Below are 17,478 nucleotides of genomic sequence, written 5' to 3'. Positions count from 1 at the left end.
TTTAGAAGAAAATATCTGAAACAAATATGACAAAATAATGTTAAATCTAAGCAGTAGGTGTCTGTTATAATACTATGCAAATTTTTATGTATTTCAAATATCAAATTAACTTTTTTAAAATTAGAAATAAATGTACATTCCTTTGGTTTGAAAAAAAAAACAAACTATTCTCTGTGTAGCATGGAGTTAGCAATTAGACACCCTGGATTTGAATCTTGGCTTTACCAGCACTTAGCTGGCAGGACAGTTATGTGTGGCTGCGTATAACACCAGCAGGCATTCTCATAGTCTAGGATGTGAATGACACCTTCTGGGGTTGTGCAATGTGTTGATTCTGACGATGAGACCTTGGACAATTTTCTAAACTTCCCTAAGCCTCAGTTTTCTCATCTAATTGAAAATAATAATACATATAGCATAGGTATTGTCAGACTTCAATGAGATAACATATGTAAAGTGTTTAACATAGTGCTTGGCATATATCAATGCTCAAAACAGCTGACTGCATTCATATGTAGGATTATTCCTATTTTTGTCATTTATATTCTAAAGTGAACCAAAATTTTACTTGTAACACTGCAACGGTAATAGCAACTCCTCAGTTACAACACTTTAAAGGGATGTCCCTGGAGTTGAACCTTACAACTAATTAGTGCCCACCCATTGTCTCAGCAAGATTTTTTCTTACCGAAATTTTTCTAAAATATAACATGGATTCTGCCCTTCCCAACCTAATTAAATAGAGCAAACAACACACGCCCTTTTATGATGATTCAGCATTGTCATCACATCAGTTTTTGTACTATGTAGATGTAGTAATGACTGGAGTTTCAAACAGCAGTCGACATTGGTAAAATAGGTGCAGATCCCAGGAGGTACCTTAGTATTTCCTCTCTTGAGACAGGAGAGGAAATGTGCTTAATTTCTGATTTTATCATTTTATAAAAAGGAATTGAAATATATATAACAACATGCTCTCTATATCAGCCTAACTTTGATTGCCTTTTATAAAATGATTTACTGAATCAAAAAACAGAGTAGCCTTCTCCCAAATTGTCTTATCCTCCACAACAGCTAGTCCTTCAAATTGATAGATGATAGTATTAAGTTATGCCTAAGAGCACAGACTATAGTCAGATAAACTTGAGTACTAATTCCAGCTCTGCCATTTTTTAGTTGTATGACTTTGGTCAAGTTATTTTAACTGTCTATGAAATTTGCATAATAAGATCCCCTACCGTATGGGGATTGTCTGGATTAAATGAAAATGTGGACATAAAGTGCTTATTATTACATCTGGTGTATAGTATGTGTTCAGTAAATGTTAGGCATCATCAGCACAATCCTAGTATATATCATATCTTATCAAATTTTTAATTTACATTTTAACATCTCTTTAAACTGGGAGGTATTTTACAGGCAACAGCATTTTATGATCATAATTGGCAGCATTTTGTTCTGAGTTATACATAAAATAGTGGTACATCTTAAATTGCGATGCATCTTGTTGTCAGTGACATCTTAGATTCAGAGAAAGATGGTAGTACATGCTCAGTTAATATTCATAAAATAAAATTGTTACCAAGGACATTTAAATTCTCGGCAATTATTCAAACTTTATTATACTGGAAATGTAATAAACCATACAAGTACCTCTTTGACAGCTTTACTATACATCTCTATTTCCTTGGCATTAATCTTGTTAATGAACACATAAAAGAAGGGTATTTTTTTTTACATGAAAGATGATTAAACTGCTGCGTATATAAACCTAAGCAATGATTTTTCTAAGTTTTCTGTATGTTTCAGGTTTACTGAAATTCCAGGTACAGACAGTATACTTTAAATTTTACTTTTAATGTTGAAATTACAGTGAAAGTTGTGGATAGTGCCTGAATAATGTGTTGTCCCCTTTCCTTATGATATCTCTTCTATGACAGTGTATATATATATTTTAAACATCTTTATTGGAGTTTAATTGCTTTACAATGGTGTGTTAGTTTCTGCTTTATAATAAAGTGACTCAGTTATACATATACATATGTTCCCATATCTCTTCCTTCTTGCGTCTCCCTCCATCCCACCCTCCCTATCCCACCCCTCTAGGTGTCACAAAGCACCGAGCTGATCTCCCTGTGCTCTGCGGCTGCTTCCCACTAGCTATCTATTTTACATTTGGTAGTGTATATATGTCCATGCCACTCTCTCACTTCATCCCAGCTTACCCTTCCCCCTCCCCGTGTCCTCAAGTCCATTCTCTCCGTCTGCATCTCTATTCCAGTCCTGCCCCTAGGTTCTTCAGAACCTTTTTTTTTTTTTTTTAGATTCCATATATATGTTATAACAGTGTATGTTTTTTAAAAGCCCCTAATCTGTACATTGAATCACTGAGGTGTCATTAGAAAGCAGGAAGATGATAATGCTGCTGGCACTCTCTCTCTTTCCTGGATCAAACTCCAAGGTCCCTAAGCGGTTAAACCTGCTTTACAAATTATCTTTTGATAAATTGATCTTCCGCTGAAAAACCTAGGTAAATTCATGCATCCTTGGAAGCTTCTTGGACATTGAAATTGTCCAGTCACCAGATATTTTATTTTTTGAGATTATTTCAAGAGGAGTTAATTTGACACTCTTCTGTTTAAGCTATAGACCCTTAGTTCACCAGCACAGACCATGGTAGAAGCTGGCAAATGGTTCATCAGCATGACAGGGAATTGACTGTGTTCAGAAATGCATTCTCCAAGGGAAAAAAAGAAAAAAACATAAATGTTGTTTCATAGCTCCTCTGCCTGGAATTTTCTTCTTCCACATTATTATTGCCACTCACTGTTTGTGTTAATAAATGAATGTAGTGATGGCTGTTGAGGCGACAGGGGTATATTTAGTCTTATAAAGCTTCTTCTTCCTTTTTTTTTTTTCATATTGAAATACCAGTACTATTTATTATAAAATGCACAGAATAATTGAAGAGGCACTGAGGTCTAGTGAAAAGACAAGTCTTGGAGTCTTACAGGACTGGGTTGAAATCCCAATTTAGCCACTTACTGTGTGGCTTGGTTTCATTATTTAGACTAGCTTACCCCAGTTCCTTCTGTTGGGAAATTGAAGTAATAGTGCTTATCTTGACAAGCTGTTTTGAGAATTACGAATAACATACCATATGTAACATACCTAAAGTGAATGCCTGACATGTAATAGGAACTCAGTAAGTGGTAGCAATTATTATTATCATTAATTATTACGGTTGTCAACCATATTTGTTCATAAGAAATCTGCCTTTTCATGAAGTGTTTATCCAAAGATGGGGTACTCTCTGATCTTCTTTATTAAAATAAAGCTCAGTCTAGGTGCTCTAATTTAGCATGAGCTTTGCCAAGCAGAGCAGTGTCCAAAGGTTTCTCTGAACCTTGATCTCATAAAACATACATGGAGCATTCAGAAAAAACTTGATCATTATCTTTAAATTAAATAAATCACTGTTTTTTTTCTTTTAATTTAATTAATTCAGCTTTTTTATGCTTTCACCTTTTTCCTTTCTTTGGAGGTAAAATGGCTTACATATCACAAGGTAGCTTCAAAGCACTTCCGGTTCCTGTTCTGTTGCTTATCTAGAAGCTTCTATGCAGACTATTATATTCTACAGTAAAGGCTGACAAGCTTTCAGCTAAGGACCAGATAATGAGTGCTTTAGTCCTTTTAAGTCATATAATCTGTCATGACTACTCAGCCCTGCTGTTGTAGCATGAAAGCAGCCATAGACAACACATTAATGAATGGACATGGCTGTGTTCCAATAAAACTTTACAAAAACAGGCTTCTAGGTGAATCTGACCCACAGGCCATAGTTTCCCAGCCCTTGCTCCATAGTATGCTGACTTAGCAATGAACCCTGTCACTATGGCTCAGAAGATTTTTGTAGTACATCTAGCAAAGGACTTGAACATAGGTGAGGCCACCTGAAACTGATATTTAGCTAATGCTTCTCAGACCGTAGAGCTGTGTACTATATTTGGAATGCCTTTTTTTCATGTGATTCTCTACTAGAGCTATTCCACCCATAGTGTGGCTGGCTGTCTTCCTGTCTTGTTCACAACAGGGTATCTGCCACTCACAGACCTCACATTCCTGCTCCAAATCCGCTACTGCCTTTCTTATTACTGTTGAATTGGGTTTTGTTGTTTTTGTTCCTTCATCCTCCCCTTTCTAAATTTCTGTTTTCTTCTTTCTTTAGCTCCCCTTCCCTGCTCTTTCTCCTGTGCAATTTCGTGTTCTTCTAAGCAGCTCGAATTGTATACCTTTTGCCAATGAGTGGGAGGGTTCCTATCCTTCTAATAGTGAGTGAAGTCATCACATAGTATCTTGATGTAAGCCCCAAGACTTAGTCACTCCTCAGTCATTTTTGTGACTTCTTGCTGCACAAAGATTCTTTGTTTGTTGACAGATTTTCTTCTTTGCCTTAATTTGCCTTACCTTCATTTACTTATCTAATAGGTATTTTGGGGCCACCCAAAATATATACCAGGTGTTGTGCTCAGCAGTGGGAATGCAAAGATGAGCATAATAGACATTGTTCCTCATGAAGTTTAGTAAACAGAACATACATTAAGTAAAGAATTATGTAAATAATTAGTTATGGTTGTGATAGGTGGTAGAAAGTTAAAATATAATTTGCAATGACAGAATCTAATGGGACACCTATTCTTGAGAGGTCAGAGAAGGCTTCCCTGAGGAAATGATTGTAAGCATATAATAAGCCTTGAATAAATATTTATTAAATTAATGCAGAAATGCAACTATATTTAAGGTGAAACCTGAAGGATTGGGAAGAATTAACCAGGTAAAGTTTAGGCAACAAAAGTGAGAGGGGAGTCCAGACAGAGAAAGCAACATGTGAACCAACCTGAGCTTGGTTCTTTCAGTGAAGCAACAGATGCATGAGAAGAGAGGGGAAACACTGATTCTCAAAATGAAGTGCTGGAGGTAGCCAGGGTCATGTTAGGAAAGACCAGGAGACTATGTTTAAAGCTCTAGACTTTGTCCTAAAAATCATGGGAATCCATTGATGGTAACATGATGAGTTCCTACTTCCACATGGTTCCAATATTTGAAGTTGTCAGAAGGCCATGCTCTAGAAACTTTCTAGAATCTACCTCCTGATAAATAAAATAAACCTGAGCCTTTTTTTTTCATCTTATACATTTGAAACAGGTATAAAATCCCTTTGTCCACACTGCAGCTTTCAAATTTCCACTTGTTAACAGTTCATGTCCCTATAATAGTGGTATCCATTTGGTGAGTGTAAAGTATCCTGTTGAGAAGTTAATAAACAATATTTATGGAATCAGAGACTGTCACATTTCAAAAGTATCAGAGATCATTTAGTCAAGACTATGAGGGGCCCCTCCAGAGTATCACTGATAAATAAGTATAGTTGCCTTCTGCTGGAACTCTGCTAATAGCTTAAAGTTCACTGCTATCAACATTATTCATTGTGGGTTTTGGGGGGGGTTGGTTTTTCTTTGCTTTAGCACTCTGGCTTTTCACAAGTTCTTCCTTCTATGAGTAAAAATGTCTTCCCTGTTACTTTTTGTTCCCTGCCGTTAGTTCTTGTTATGTTTCTTAGAATTGCATAGAATAAGCTGAATTCACCTTTTTTTTTTTTTTTTTTTTTTTTTGCGGTATGCGGGCCCCCCCCCCCACCGCTGCGGCCCCTCCCGTCGCGGAGCGCAGGCTCTGGACGCGAAGGCCCAGCGGCCGTGGGGCCAGCCGCTCCGCGGCATACGGGATCCTCCCAGACGGGGGGGCGGGGCACGAACCCGCGTCCCCTGCATCGGCAGGTGGACTCCCAACCACTGCGCCACCAGGGAAGCCCTGAATTCACCTTTTTAAAAGTGGTTAAGAGGAGAATCTTTACTTAAAAACCAAGGTGCTCTGATGAAACCTGAGATCACATTATGAATTTTAAAGTGGTACTATATAAAGAATCCATTAGGATAAACACAGTAGAATGAGATAGTGATTTATCTTCTGTGACATAATAACTAATAAATAGCATAAAATTAACTGTACTCAGAACTAGAACCTTATTTCTTTGGTCAACAAATGGAGCACCTAATATTTGAATAATATCTTATTACATATGCCAGAGAATAAATAAAAGAATAAGAGTATTAGGGTTATAAGATCTTGCTCTTAGAGCTTATGATTTCTTTTGAGAGAAAAGATTTGTATGTTTATATAAATGCAATAGGAGAGCACATGCCAAGTGAGCAGTCTACTAAAAGACAGCAGTAGAAATTACAAACATGAGATCATGGTGGGCTGGGATGGAGTAAATCTTCTACTAAGAAGTATCTGATTCACTGAGTTTCTTCTTAGAAGGGGATGGACAAGACCTTGCTTACATTTATCCTCCTTTTCCTACCTCCTTTTTACCCTCTACCCTGACTTGTACCAGTTCATTGGCCTGGGTGTGCCTTCAAATGGTGCTTATTGAATTGAATTACTTTACCTCCCATACTGTGTTAGTGATGTTTAAGATGTTCCATTCCATCATTATCCCTTTTTTTCATTCTACTTCTCTGCTTTCTGAATTTTTTTCAATGAATACATATTTTTTATTTTAACTAAAACACACACACACGAAGATGTTCATACCTATTGTGGGAAAACAAAGTCTAGCCTTTTGAAGATACATGTGAAAAATAAGAAAACTTTTTTTTACTCTCTTGAAGTGGGTTCTGTTAGGAGCTTTTCCAGTGTACTTTAAGATGACCAGTAGCTTCTTCTAAATGGCTATCCTGAGCGACCTTAGAGATTAAAATAAGTGGATTATGTGGCATGAGGATAATAACGAGCTATTGATTTAGTGGCACAGCTTTGCTCATAGTTCCTTATTTCTCCATCTGCCTGATGCCTTGCAAGAACTGCTTTATCGTGTTTCTTTTCTTTCAGCGGAACGGAAGCCCCCTCTTTTCAACATGAATGCAATGAGTGCCTTATATCACATTGCCCAGAACGACTCCCCCACATTACAGTCTAAGGAATGGTAAGACTGAGCTGTTGCTTTAAATTTCTAAGAGAAATCACCATATGTATTTGGCACTTTCATTAAGTTACACTTTAAATATCTGACCTAGAAAGCATTTCATTCCTTCATTGTATGTTGTGATAACTGACACTGATGCTTTATAAGCCTGAACTTTCTACACACACACACACACACACACACACACTATATTTCTACCCTCACTATGGCTTCTACTGTGTTCTTAATGTGTGTAGGAATTGAAATTCTACTAGGTACATGCCCTGCTACCTTCCTAACCAGTCTAGTCTCTTAAGTCATGATGGTTTTGTATTGATCACCTCAGTCTTATCACTTCCTAGCAAGGATAAAGTATCCACTCTGATGTCATTATTTTTCTAGTTGTCATTTTTTTTCTTTACTATATGTGTATTTAAATGTGTTGAGACAGAACATATACTATCTATTCAGAAGATATATTGTTCCTTGCTGAAAATTATGACATTTTGCTAACTATTGGGGCCACAGAGTTATAGAAAAAGGGCGATGTCAAAGAAGAGTAGACAAAATGGAATTTTCAAGAGAGAAAGTGTTTTCATCCAGAAAGCATATTCCTAGGTTCTCTGTCCCTTATGCTTCAAGTTTTACTACCTGGTTATAGGTTGTGGGTAATGGAAGAGTTACCAATTGGTCATGAAGAATATAGGCTTAAGACTTATGAGAGTTATCTTTGGAGAGAAAAATGTACATAAAACCGTTGTATATAAATATAGTATTTTTCATTCTATGATATAACGATTTGACCTTGCTTATATGTTGACTAACTTGAAACTGTCCACGTTCATTATCCAAAAGAATTAATTTTAGATACCTTAAACTTGAAAATGGTTCAGTTCTCCTGACATTCCAAAGTATTTTAATAAAAATCTCCTAAAATATAAAAATTTCCCTTGGATGAAAATTATTTAAAGTGATCAGTATGTTCTACAGACCCTGATTTTATTTTCTTTCAATGTATTTGCACACACAGGACAGACTCCTTTAGGAGATTTGTTGATTACTGCTTGCAGAAAATGCCTCAGGAAAGGCCAACATCAGTGGAACTATTACGGGTAATTTTTCAAGTTTATATTTGAGGAGGGGGATTTAAAGTCATGTTGTAGTGGAATATAGTAAATCATTCCCATGGCAGCTCACCATGACAAACTGGATTAGAATATACTGCCTTGTCATTTATCCAGAGATAGTAGCTAGGCATAGAAGTAGCAAGATATGTGCTATATGTTCCCCGCAGAAAGTTTTTCCCCCATCTTTTCCCCTTTTCTTTTTTCTCCCCCTTCTTTTTGCCTTGTGACAAAGAATATTTCTCCTTGCTTTGGTCATCGTTGTGATGTTCCTGTGACTGATATCTGCATGAACTTTAATGCAGTGTTTTCAGGACAGAGACTGCCAGTGGTTCGAATACCAACTCTGGGATTTCAGTTAGGTTGTTGTCAAATCATCAGGCAATGAAGATATGTGATAAACATATAAAACAGACATTTTCATAGCATTGCATCACACATGTTAACTGCATTCATCTGACTTAAACATAGCATTTTTGGGCTTCGCTGGTGGCACAGTGGTTGAGAGTCCGCCTGCCGATGCAGGGGACACGGGTTCGTGCCCCGGTCCGGGAAGATCCCACATGCCATGGAGCAGCTGGGCCTGTGAGCCATGGCCGCTGAGTCTGCGTGTCCGGAGCCTGTGCTCCGCAACGAAAGAGGCCACAACAGTGAGAGGCCCGCGTACCACAAAAAAAAAAACAACACATAGCATTTTTGAGCATCTCTTTTCATGTAACATTTTATTATAGGCTTTATATACATAGGCAATGTGTTCCATTAATATCAGTGAAGTATGTGGGAGTCTTTTACAATCTAAGTATCTTTTATTGGCCACAGAATAGTCCAGGTTACTGTAATCTTTTCTGTGTATGTGTTTTTCAGCACTTTTTTGTTTGTTTCTTTGTTTTAAGAAAAACTCAGGATTGTATTGCCTAAATTTGTGAAGGTTAAAAATGTCAGCTGCCTTTATAATTGCACCTTGGCTAAGTCACAGATTCTTGGTTTACATTTTCTTTTTCTCAGAACTCTTATTCTGTTATTTTCTGGCTTTGTGTTCCTGAAGAAGTAGGTCTGAAGCTGACTAGTTTTTCTACCCAGAAGTAAGTTTTTTCTTCTTGTGAGTAACAGGCCACAACAATATGGTGACAGAAGCAACAAGGCAATGGACTCTACCTTATTCTCTTTTGGTGTAGAGCTATCACATGTTCTAGACATGGACTACAGACAGCAGAACACCAGAAACACAGATAATATGTTTATTACTTTGAAGTAGACAAAGATTTAAAAAGCAGGACACAAACAGCACTGCCATAAAGAGAAAACAATTATAAATTTGGGCTATAAATTAAGGAGAAAAAAAAATCCTCAAAGAGATACTACAAGCATTCAAAGATGATATTTTAGGGCAACAGACAACAAAAGGATATAAAAAACAAATGGGCAGAGGTAAAGAAAGAAACAAAAGAGAAAAATTTAAATATAGATTAAGGGACTTCCCTGGTGGTCCAGTGGCTAAGACTTTGCATTCCCAATGCAGGGTGTCCAGGTTTGATCCTTGGTCAGGGAACTAGAGCCTGCATGCCGCAACTAAGAGCCTGCATATCACACTAAAAGATCCCACACACGGCAATGAAGATCCCACGTGAGATCCCGCATGCCACCACAAAGACCCAGTGCTGCCAAATAAGTATATTTTTAAATAAATAAATATAGATTAAAATCATACCATAAGCAATGAACTAATATAATAAACCAACCCATTTAGGTGTTTCCAATGGTAGATAGTCTTAGGGAAATAAAATTAAATGCAAAAGAAAATTTTCAAAAGATGATTATAGAGAACATGACACATGTGGAAGACAGAGGAGATATATATTCCAACCTATTATTCCTAAAGAAGAAAGCAAAACACATGGAACAGAAGATATTTAAAGATATACCTGAAGAAAACTTTTTTGGAAATAAATGTTTGGATCATTATTTGATTTGATTTACTCTTTGTTTGGTGGGCCAAATCAAGTGAGCCTACCATTTAGTCAACAATGTTTACTGATTGTCTACTGTGTGCCAAGCACTGTTCTAAGCACTGAAAATCATACAGTGATACAAAGAAAAAGATAGTTCCTGCCCTCCTGGAACTTATATTCTAATGAAGGAGTAAGAAAACAAACAAATGATTTGATATAATATCAGAAAAATAAAGCAAGGACTGGGATAAAGAGTAGAACTTTACAAAGTTCTAAGGAAAAGAAAATGTAAACCAAGGATTTGTGACCCAGCTAAGGTGCTCTTCAATTTATAAAGGCAGCTGACATTTTCAAGCCTTTTCTTCTCTTAAAAGCTTCTTCTTAATTACTCAGTAGCAAAATCCAGCCAATCTATTGATGAAAGAAAGAGCAAGAGAGAAAGAGAAAGGGACAGAGGGAAGAAGGAAGAAAGAGTGAATTAGGAACTGGGGAAACTTGTAAAAGGACTGGTGGTGAACATTAAATTTAAGTTTGCTGTCTGATATTTATTATTTATTTACTATTTATTTATTTAGCATTGTAAAGAGACTACATTCTTCATTTTGGATAGACAGTACACATTTTAGAAGATAAAAAAATAGTGGAAGGGAGAGAATGAAAAGTAAATCTTCCCCTTCCAGCCCCTTCTCTAGAGTTAGCAGCTGGTGTCACTAATTTTGTACATGTCCTTCTAGAGATATTCTACGTATATGGAAGTAAATATTCTTTTTTATTTTTGCACCAGTGGTAGCAAACTATAAACGCTGGGTTTTTTTTTAACTTTATAGTGTGTTTTGAGTATTGTTCCATATTACTACATGAAGAACTATCTCATCCTCTCTAATGGCTCCATTATATACTCAAATGGACTGTTTTTATAACCAACTCATTTATGGTGTTTGCAGTCTTTTGCTATGACAAACTGTGCTGGAATGAATATCCTTACACAGGTGTCATTTTGTACCTGTATATACAGATACCCAAAGAATAAGTTCTTAGAAGTGGAATTGCTAATCAAAGGGAATGTGGATTTTAAATTTAAATAAATATTGCCGATTTTCCACCAAAGAAGATGCCCCAATTTATGGTCCATTAACAAAGTATGAGTACCAAAACTTTTTGAGCTTCTAGTCAGATCAGTGAAAAACTTTTCTGTCATTTTAGTTTGTGTTTCTCATTGTGAATTAGACTATCTTTCATATGTTGACAAGCCATTTCTATTTCCTTTTCTATGAATGCTCTACAGTCTTTGCCCATTTGTCTGTTGGGTTGTTGGGTTTTTTCCCTTATTAATTTGTAGTAGCTCTTGCAAATATTTTCTTCTTATTTCTCTTTTGATATTCTTTATTCTGGGCTTTTTTGGAGAGGTCATGCAGAAATTTGTTATAAGGAATTCAACTTTTTTTTTTTCTCCAGTTGGCTATCTTGCTGTTCCCAAATACTTTTAAATAATCCATCTTTTCGTCACATTTTCTTCGTGATATTAAAATGTCACCTTCACATAGGATTAATTTAAATAGAGAACTACAGTAAAATCATTGCTGTGGTCAAAAAGCAGAATGTAAAACTTATAAACATTGACAGTGTAAAAATTGAAAATGTAAAAATAATAACGTAACTAGGAAAAAGTAGGGGTAAGAAAGAAATGTAAATGTACTAATTTTCCTGCTTTTCAGGGTAGATGGTCAATAAATTCTTAAATTGAAAGTCTTTTTTAAGTAACTCTTATGTCTTAAAGCTTTTCATAATTTTTTTTTTCTTGTCTTAACTTTAGAGGACCCTTTAGGAACTGGTAACTCTTGGTGAAGAAATTATAACTAATGTTAAGCAATTATTTTACTTCAGACGCTTCTAATTCTATTAAACTCAAATACACCTTAATTTAGTAGATTATTCTTTAAATTACCATGTGTAATAAGTTTCTCATGTAAAATTATTTCTGGGTATCCATCATTCTGACAGAGTGAGAGAGAGAGGGAGGGAGAGTGTCTAAAATGTTATTTCATGACTTAATATTTATTTTTGGATGGTGGAATTTTGAGTGATTGACTTTCTTTTATGCATTTCTCTATTACTTAAATGTTAAAGTAAACATATTTCCAAGAACAAAGAAAGCATTCTTTGAAAATGATCTGAGAACCTTTTAACTGTATGGGTTTAGAGAACAGTGAGGGGATGGGATTGCAGGCAGAGAGAACGAGAGCTAAGACATGCAGGTGTGAAATGCACGGCACGAGGCAAGAATGATTTAGACGTAGGATGCATTGCGTGGGAAGGAGGAGAATGAGTGACTAGATTGGAACCTAGACATTCAAGCAGGAACCCCCTGTAAAGGGTCAGACTTTACGATGGAGGCAGTGAGATGTTTTTAAGATGTTGAGTATATCAGCTTTAAAATACTTAAACAAGTAAGGGTTTAATTACCTCACACAATAAGAAGTCCAGGACATTGGGAAAGCAGTCCAGTGATGTAAGCAGCTCAACAGCTCCTCCTATCTCCCTAATTTACCCTCCTTAGTATGTGGCTTTTGTCTTCTTGGTCACAAAATGGCTCCCCATCTCCAGGACTCAGTTTTATTCCTGGCAAGAGAAAGGCAGGGCACAGAGCAAAACAAGCGCCTTCTTTTCTTGTGTCTTGCTTTTTATTCTGGAAAACAAAGCCTTCCTCTGGGGCTTCTGCCTATATCTCATTGGCCAGAACTATTGGTCACGCTATTAACTGCAAAGAAGGGTGGAGTCCAACTTCTTTTACTTTCTACTGCTTACAAGAAAGGAAGGTGAGGAAAAGAGGTTGGAATGGAGGATAAATGGGCCACAGTGTCTGTCACAACAAATGATATGGTCAAATAAGTGGTAGAACACCAGAAAACAAACCCCCAGATAAAGAAACCTGGGTTGCAGCTCTAGCTCTTCCACTGTTTAGCTGTGTAAATCACTTAACCTCTCTGGGCCTAAATTTCCTCACCTTGGAAATAAAAGAATTTCTAAGAGTTATTCCTGCTCTAAAATTCAGTATCCTAGGTTACAGCTTGAAGTTTACTAAAAACTGATTTGCTCTTATCTAATTGCAGGCACTGGAGTAGCAAAATAATTTACTTTCTCCCTTTCGTTCTCTTCTTGAAATATGCAGGCTACGCTTCCTTCTGGGAATGGTGTTTCATTTTCAGAAAGGACTCTGCATAGGAAGAGATATTTTATAAAAACGGGAGCAAAAGCCACAATTCCCCGGACAGCAAAGTCAGCGTGAAGAACCACAAGACATATAGATTTTTTTCTCACAGTGGTCCTGCTCCTCTTTTATATCTGTTTAACTTACAAAGATATTAAATCTATTCCATCATCTAAGGCTACCACATTACGTCTCATTTTCCCAATATCTTCAAATTATAATTTCACATAAGTGAATTTTCCACATAACTGAAACTTTTCCTTTAAAAAACAAAATTCCCTCCTACTTTTGATCATTTTCTGTGGTAATCTTGTCAAAATATATGATGTGCTTCTCTGCCTTCTTGAAGAAAGTATAACGAATATAATTTCTCTTCTTGATGGTTCAGAAACAATAGCATTTCACGAAGTCTTGTAGTATAAAAGGACTGTATGAAGAGCATTTGCCCCTTTGCAAACTAGCCCACAAACCTTGGTTCTTTCTTATTTGGTTGGTTGGTTGGTGTATTAATCATGGACTTCCCCTCTCTCTACTGTCAGGCAGTCAGAGAACTTTCAAAGGTCTCTTCTTTCGGCAACAAGTAACCCTCTAACAGTTCTCAGTCCTTTATTCTCCCACTTTTGTTCCCTCTTTCTGAATGCTGTAGACTGAGAAACGAGGAAGCCAGAATATCTTAGAGATCGTTGATAATATTGAAAGTGAAGCCCGTTTATACCAAGAAAAACTGAAGGACTTTGGGGCGGAGATTTTTACTTCTCAGAGACCCTTTTCCCTTATTTCTGGTTATACAGCTCTGTAAAGAGAAGATAAAGTTGCCAGAATTCTGACTTCTGGATATATGGAATAGCTGCCATATTTTCAAGCATACACTATATATGACCACAGAAATAGAAAACAAAATATACACAAGTCTGGTTTTGTTTTTTTTTTGCGGTACGCGGGCCTCTCACTGTTGCGGCCTCTCCCGTTGCAGAGCACAGGCTCTGGACGTGCAGGCTCAGCGGCCATGACTCACGGGCCCAGCCGCTCCACGGCATGTGGGATCTTCCCGGACCGGGACACGAACCCGTGTCCCCTGCATCAGCAGGCGGACTCTCAACCACTGCACCACCAGGGAAGCCCCACAAGTCTGTTTTTAAAAGGGTAGCATAGGGTGGGGAAGAGGATTGAGGCAGATTATAAGAAGAATATTCTATACTCTGCATTCTTTTGCTTATTATGTAGTTTCAGATTTGAAAGTCACAAGCTCTCAGCTACTATTTAAAGTTCTAGTCATTGTCACTACTTCTATGGTAAAGTAAACCTCAAGAATTCTCGAGTAAATTCTAGGACAAGTCCACAAAATGGGGCTTGAGGAAGAAGAGAAAAGCATAGTTATTGCTCTATGAGATTTATAAAGATGACAGGCTACATGAAATGAAAATCATATCTTGTTATTTCTTCAAAATCCACAGAGCTGTTTTATGTCTATTTACTTTTGTATCTAAATCTAGCACCTAAAAATATGTCTCCTCATTATCAGTTTCTGTTTTTTCTCCTCCCTCAATTAGCATGACTTTGTTCGACGAGACCGGCCACTACGTGTCCTAATTGACCTCATACAGAGGACAAAAGATGCTGTTCGTGAGCTAGATAACCTACAGTACCGGAAAATGAAAAAAATCCTTTTCCAAGAGACACGAAATGGACCCTTGAATGAATCACAGGAAGATGAAGAAGTAGGTTGAGTTTATTTTAGCAGGCACTTATAGAATGCCTACTATGTGAAAATGTTCTGGACCAGCGCGCTATGAAAAACACTTTGGGGAATAACAGTGTAATTGATGTTCTCTGCCTTAAGAGACATGCAGAGTTGCAGAAGAGACATTCATAAAATAACTCTTATATAAGGCGAAATATGAAAAATGCTGTAGAGGGAGAGCACACGGCAGGGGCCATAGTGGGGAGAGAAAAAGTCATCAGCTGGTGGGGATTAGTGAAGAGGTGGGCCGTTTCTGACAGGCAGGCCTAGGGCATTTTAGACTCAGGGAAGTGCGGTGCTTTAGGAAGATTATCCTGGCATCAGAGTGTAAGATGGATTTGAATAGGTAACATTCTGGATAATAATCCATGCAAGAGGCAGTAAAGGTAGTGTGTATGGGAATCAGGGGAAGAGGAACACTTAAGAAACACTGTAGAGGTAGATTTGATAATACAGTGCTTCTCATTGACAGTGACAGATGAGGAGGAATTTACGGTGACTGAGCATTTGAGCCTAGGTGACTAGAGTATGTCAATACCAAGAACAGAGAAAAAGAACCGAGGAGAAAGAGGAGGTTAAGCATGATTTCAGTTTGATGCCTACTGAGTCTTAAGTTCCTGGCATCATATGCTACTGACACAGTGTACAGATGGAGGTTTTAAAGGAAGATGACTTTCTGGTTTCTCATTCAAATAACTTAAGAAGGATTGGTCGAAGGGAAGGGTAATGACAATTGGGACACCTGAACGGAGATATCTAGCATTTGGTTGGGAAATACAGATCCAGAACATAAGAAAGAGGTCTGGGTAAAGGATAGTTGGATGGGGGTCAAGGACATTAAAATGATGATGAATCAAGGAGCTGAATGTAGAATGAGATGAGGGTCCATGCCACATAAGAAGAGGGAGACCTGGTTGATAAAGGCGTCACAGATGTTACTGAGTACACAGCTTCAAGGAGGGAGCAGCCAATACCATCAGATGCCACAGAGCAGTCAAGTTACATAAGGACCAAAAACAGTGTTAACTGGGTTTTACAAGTAGGGCCTTCTTGATGACCTTAGTAAAAGTAGTTTTACAGGAATAGTTAGGATAAATAGTAGATTACCATGGGTTGTAGAATAAATGGGAAGTGAGAAGGCAGAGATAGCAAAAGTTGGTTATTTTAAGATTCGTAAATTTGGCCAAGAAGGAAAAGTGACAAAGGGCAGTAGGTAGAAAGGTATATACATATAGGGCAGCCCTCTTCATATTTATATGCAGAAGGAAAGGAGCCAGGACAGAGGCATTGGAGATAGAGGAAAGAGATGCAGTTAAAGAAGTAGGATCTCAGGAAGTACATAACAGTAAGAGCATTAGTGCAGGGATTAGCCTTGAACAAAAGAAAGAACTCCTCTTCCTCTAAAAATAGATTAAAAAATAGGAAAAGAATGAAGAATGAATTTTAGTTTAGCTTTTTAATATAAAAGAAAATAAAATTATTTTATCAATAATTATAAAAATGGAATTAAGAAAGCTGAATTGGAATATAAAGTCTCTTGATTGCATATATACAAATGAGCCCTTTTAATTGGGAAAATAAATCTATTAAAAATATAATGTATTATCTATCATTTTAAATTACCCAAATTACCTTTGTCAGTGATTCCTTATATTACCATGGCTAAGTAACAATTCATTAAAGTTATGTATGTACAGCATGGTTCTTTGAAAATAGGGGTTTTTTGGAGCTAAGTTTCTTTAATTATATTATTTAATCTTGTATCGAAAGATATCCCACTGTGATGGATAAATTATATGTTCTGATTATTTTATCACTTCTCAAATAGTAGTCTTTGGACAAGTAGTGATGAATACCAGTATTACTTGACAGATATATTTAATAAGATTACAGAGGTAAGCATGATAGAATTGCCTGAGGGAGGCAGAATTTAATTACCTGTCCAGGACAGTAGAATTAATATCCCTGCTTAGATATGAAGTTACTCAGTAATGACTTGCAAAGGACCATATTGTTTGTCAAATCTCTGAAAGCTCTCTTCACTCGCTTTGAGTTTCAAGTGACGACTGCCGTGTTTGTAGATATCCTAGAGGTCCCCTGTTCAGTAGCCTGCGGTCTTTCCCTAGCACCCTGATGTTCCTGAAGGTCTCTCAGAAACCTGGCCTGGTTCTGATTACCGAATAGCAATACAATAATATGATAGTCACATATCAGAGGAAAAGTCGCATATGACAGAGGAAAGCCCTGGCATAGCAGCATTTGGAGCCTTATGACCCATGCCCAGAATAGCCCCTGTGGAAGGCATAGAAGTGAATTGAAGGTGTCAGAAAATGGTAGGGGAGTAGTGGAGCCACTACATTAAAAGTTTATCCTTGCAGATTTGGCAGAAAAGCAACTTGGCACTGCAAAATTGAGTGTACTTAATAGCT

The 17,478-nt window shown here is 37.1% G+C and overlaps 1 protein-coding gene across 3 annotated transcripts in view; it reads left to right on the top strand.

The window, feature by feature from the left end:
- TAOK3 (TAO kinase 3) overlaps positions 1-17,478 on the top strand; it is a 187,454-nt gene that overhangs the window by 125,645 nt on the left and 44,331 nt on the right. For all 3 annotated transcript variants that reach the window (XM_082852602.1, XM_082852600.1, XM_082852601.1), the window contains 3 exons: positions 6,955-7,048; positions 8,058-8,139; positions 14,859-15,026. In XM_082852602.1, coding sequence (XP_082708728.1) covers positions 6,955-7,048; positions 8,058-8,139; positions 14,859-15,026 — 344 coding nt within the window. The remainder of the gene's footprint in view (positions 1-6,954; positions 7,049-8,057; positions 8,140-14,858; positions 15,027-17,478) is intronic.

Source organism: Leucopleurus acutus (genome assembly GCF_964270905.1).
Source record: "Leucopleurus acutus genome assembly, chromosome: 13".
In the NCBI taxonomy this organism is placed as follows: domain Eukaryota; kingdom Metazoa; phylum Chordata; class Mammalia; order Artiodactyla; family Delphinidae; genus Leucopleurus; species Leucopleurus acutus.
The sequence above is the reverse complement of the archived record's forward strand: the minus strand, read 5'-3'. Positions and strand labels throughout refer to the sequence as shown.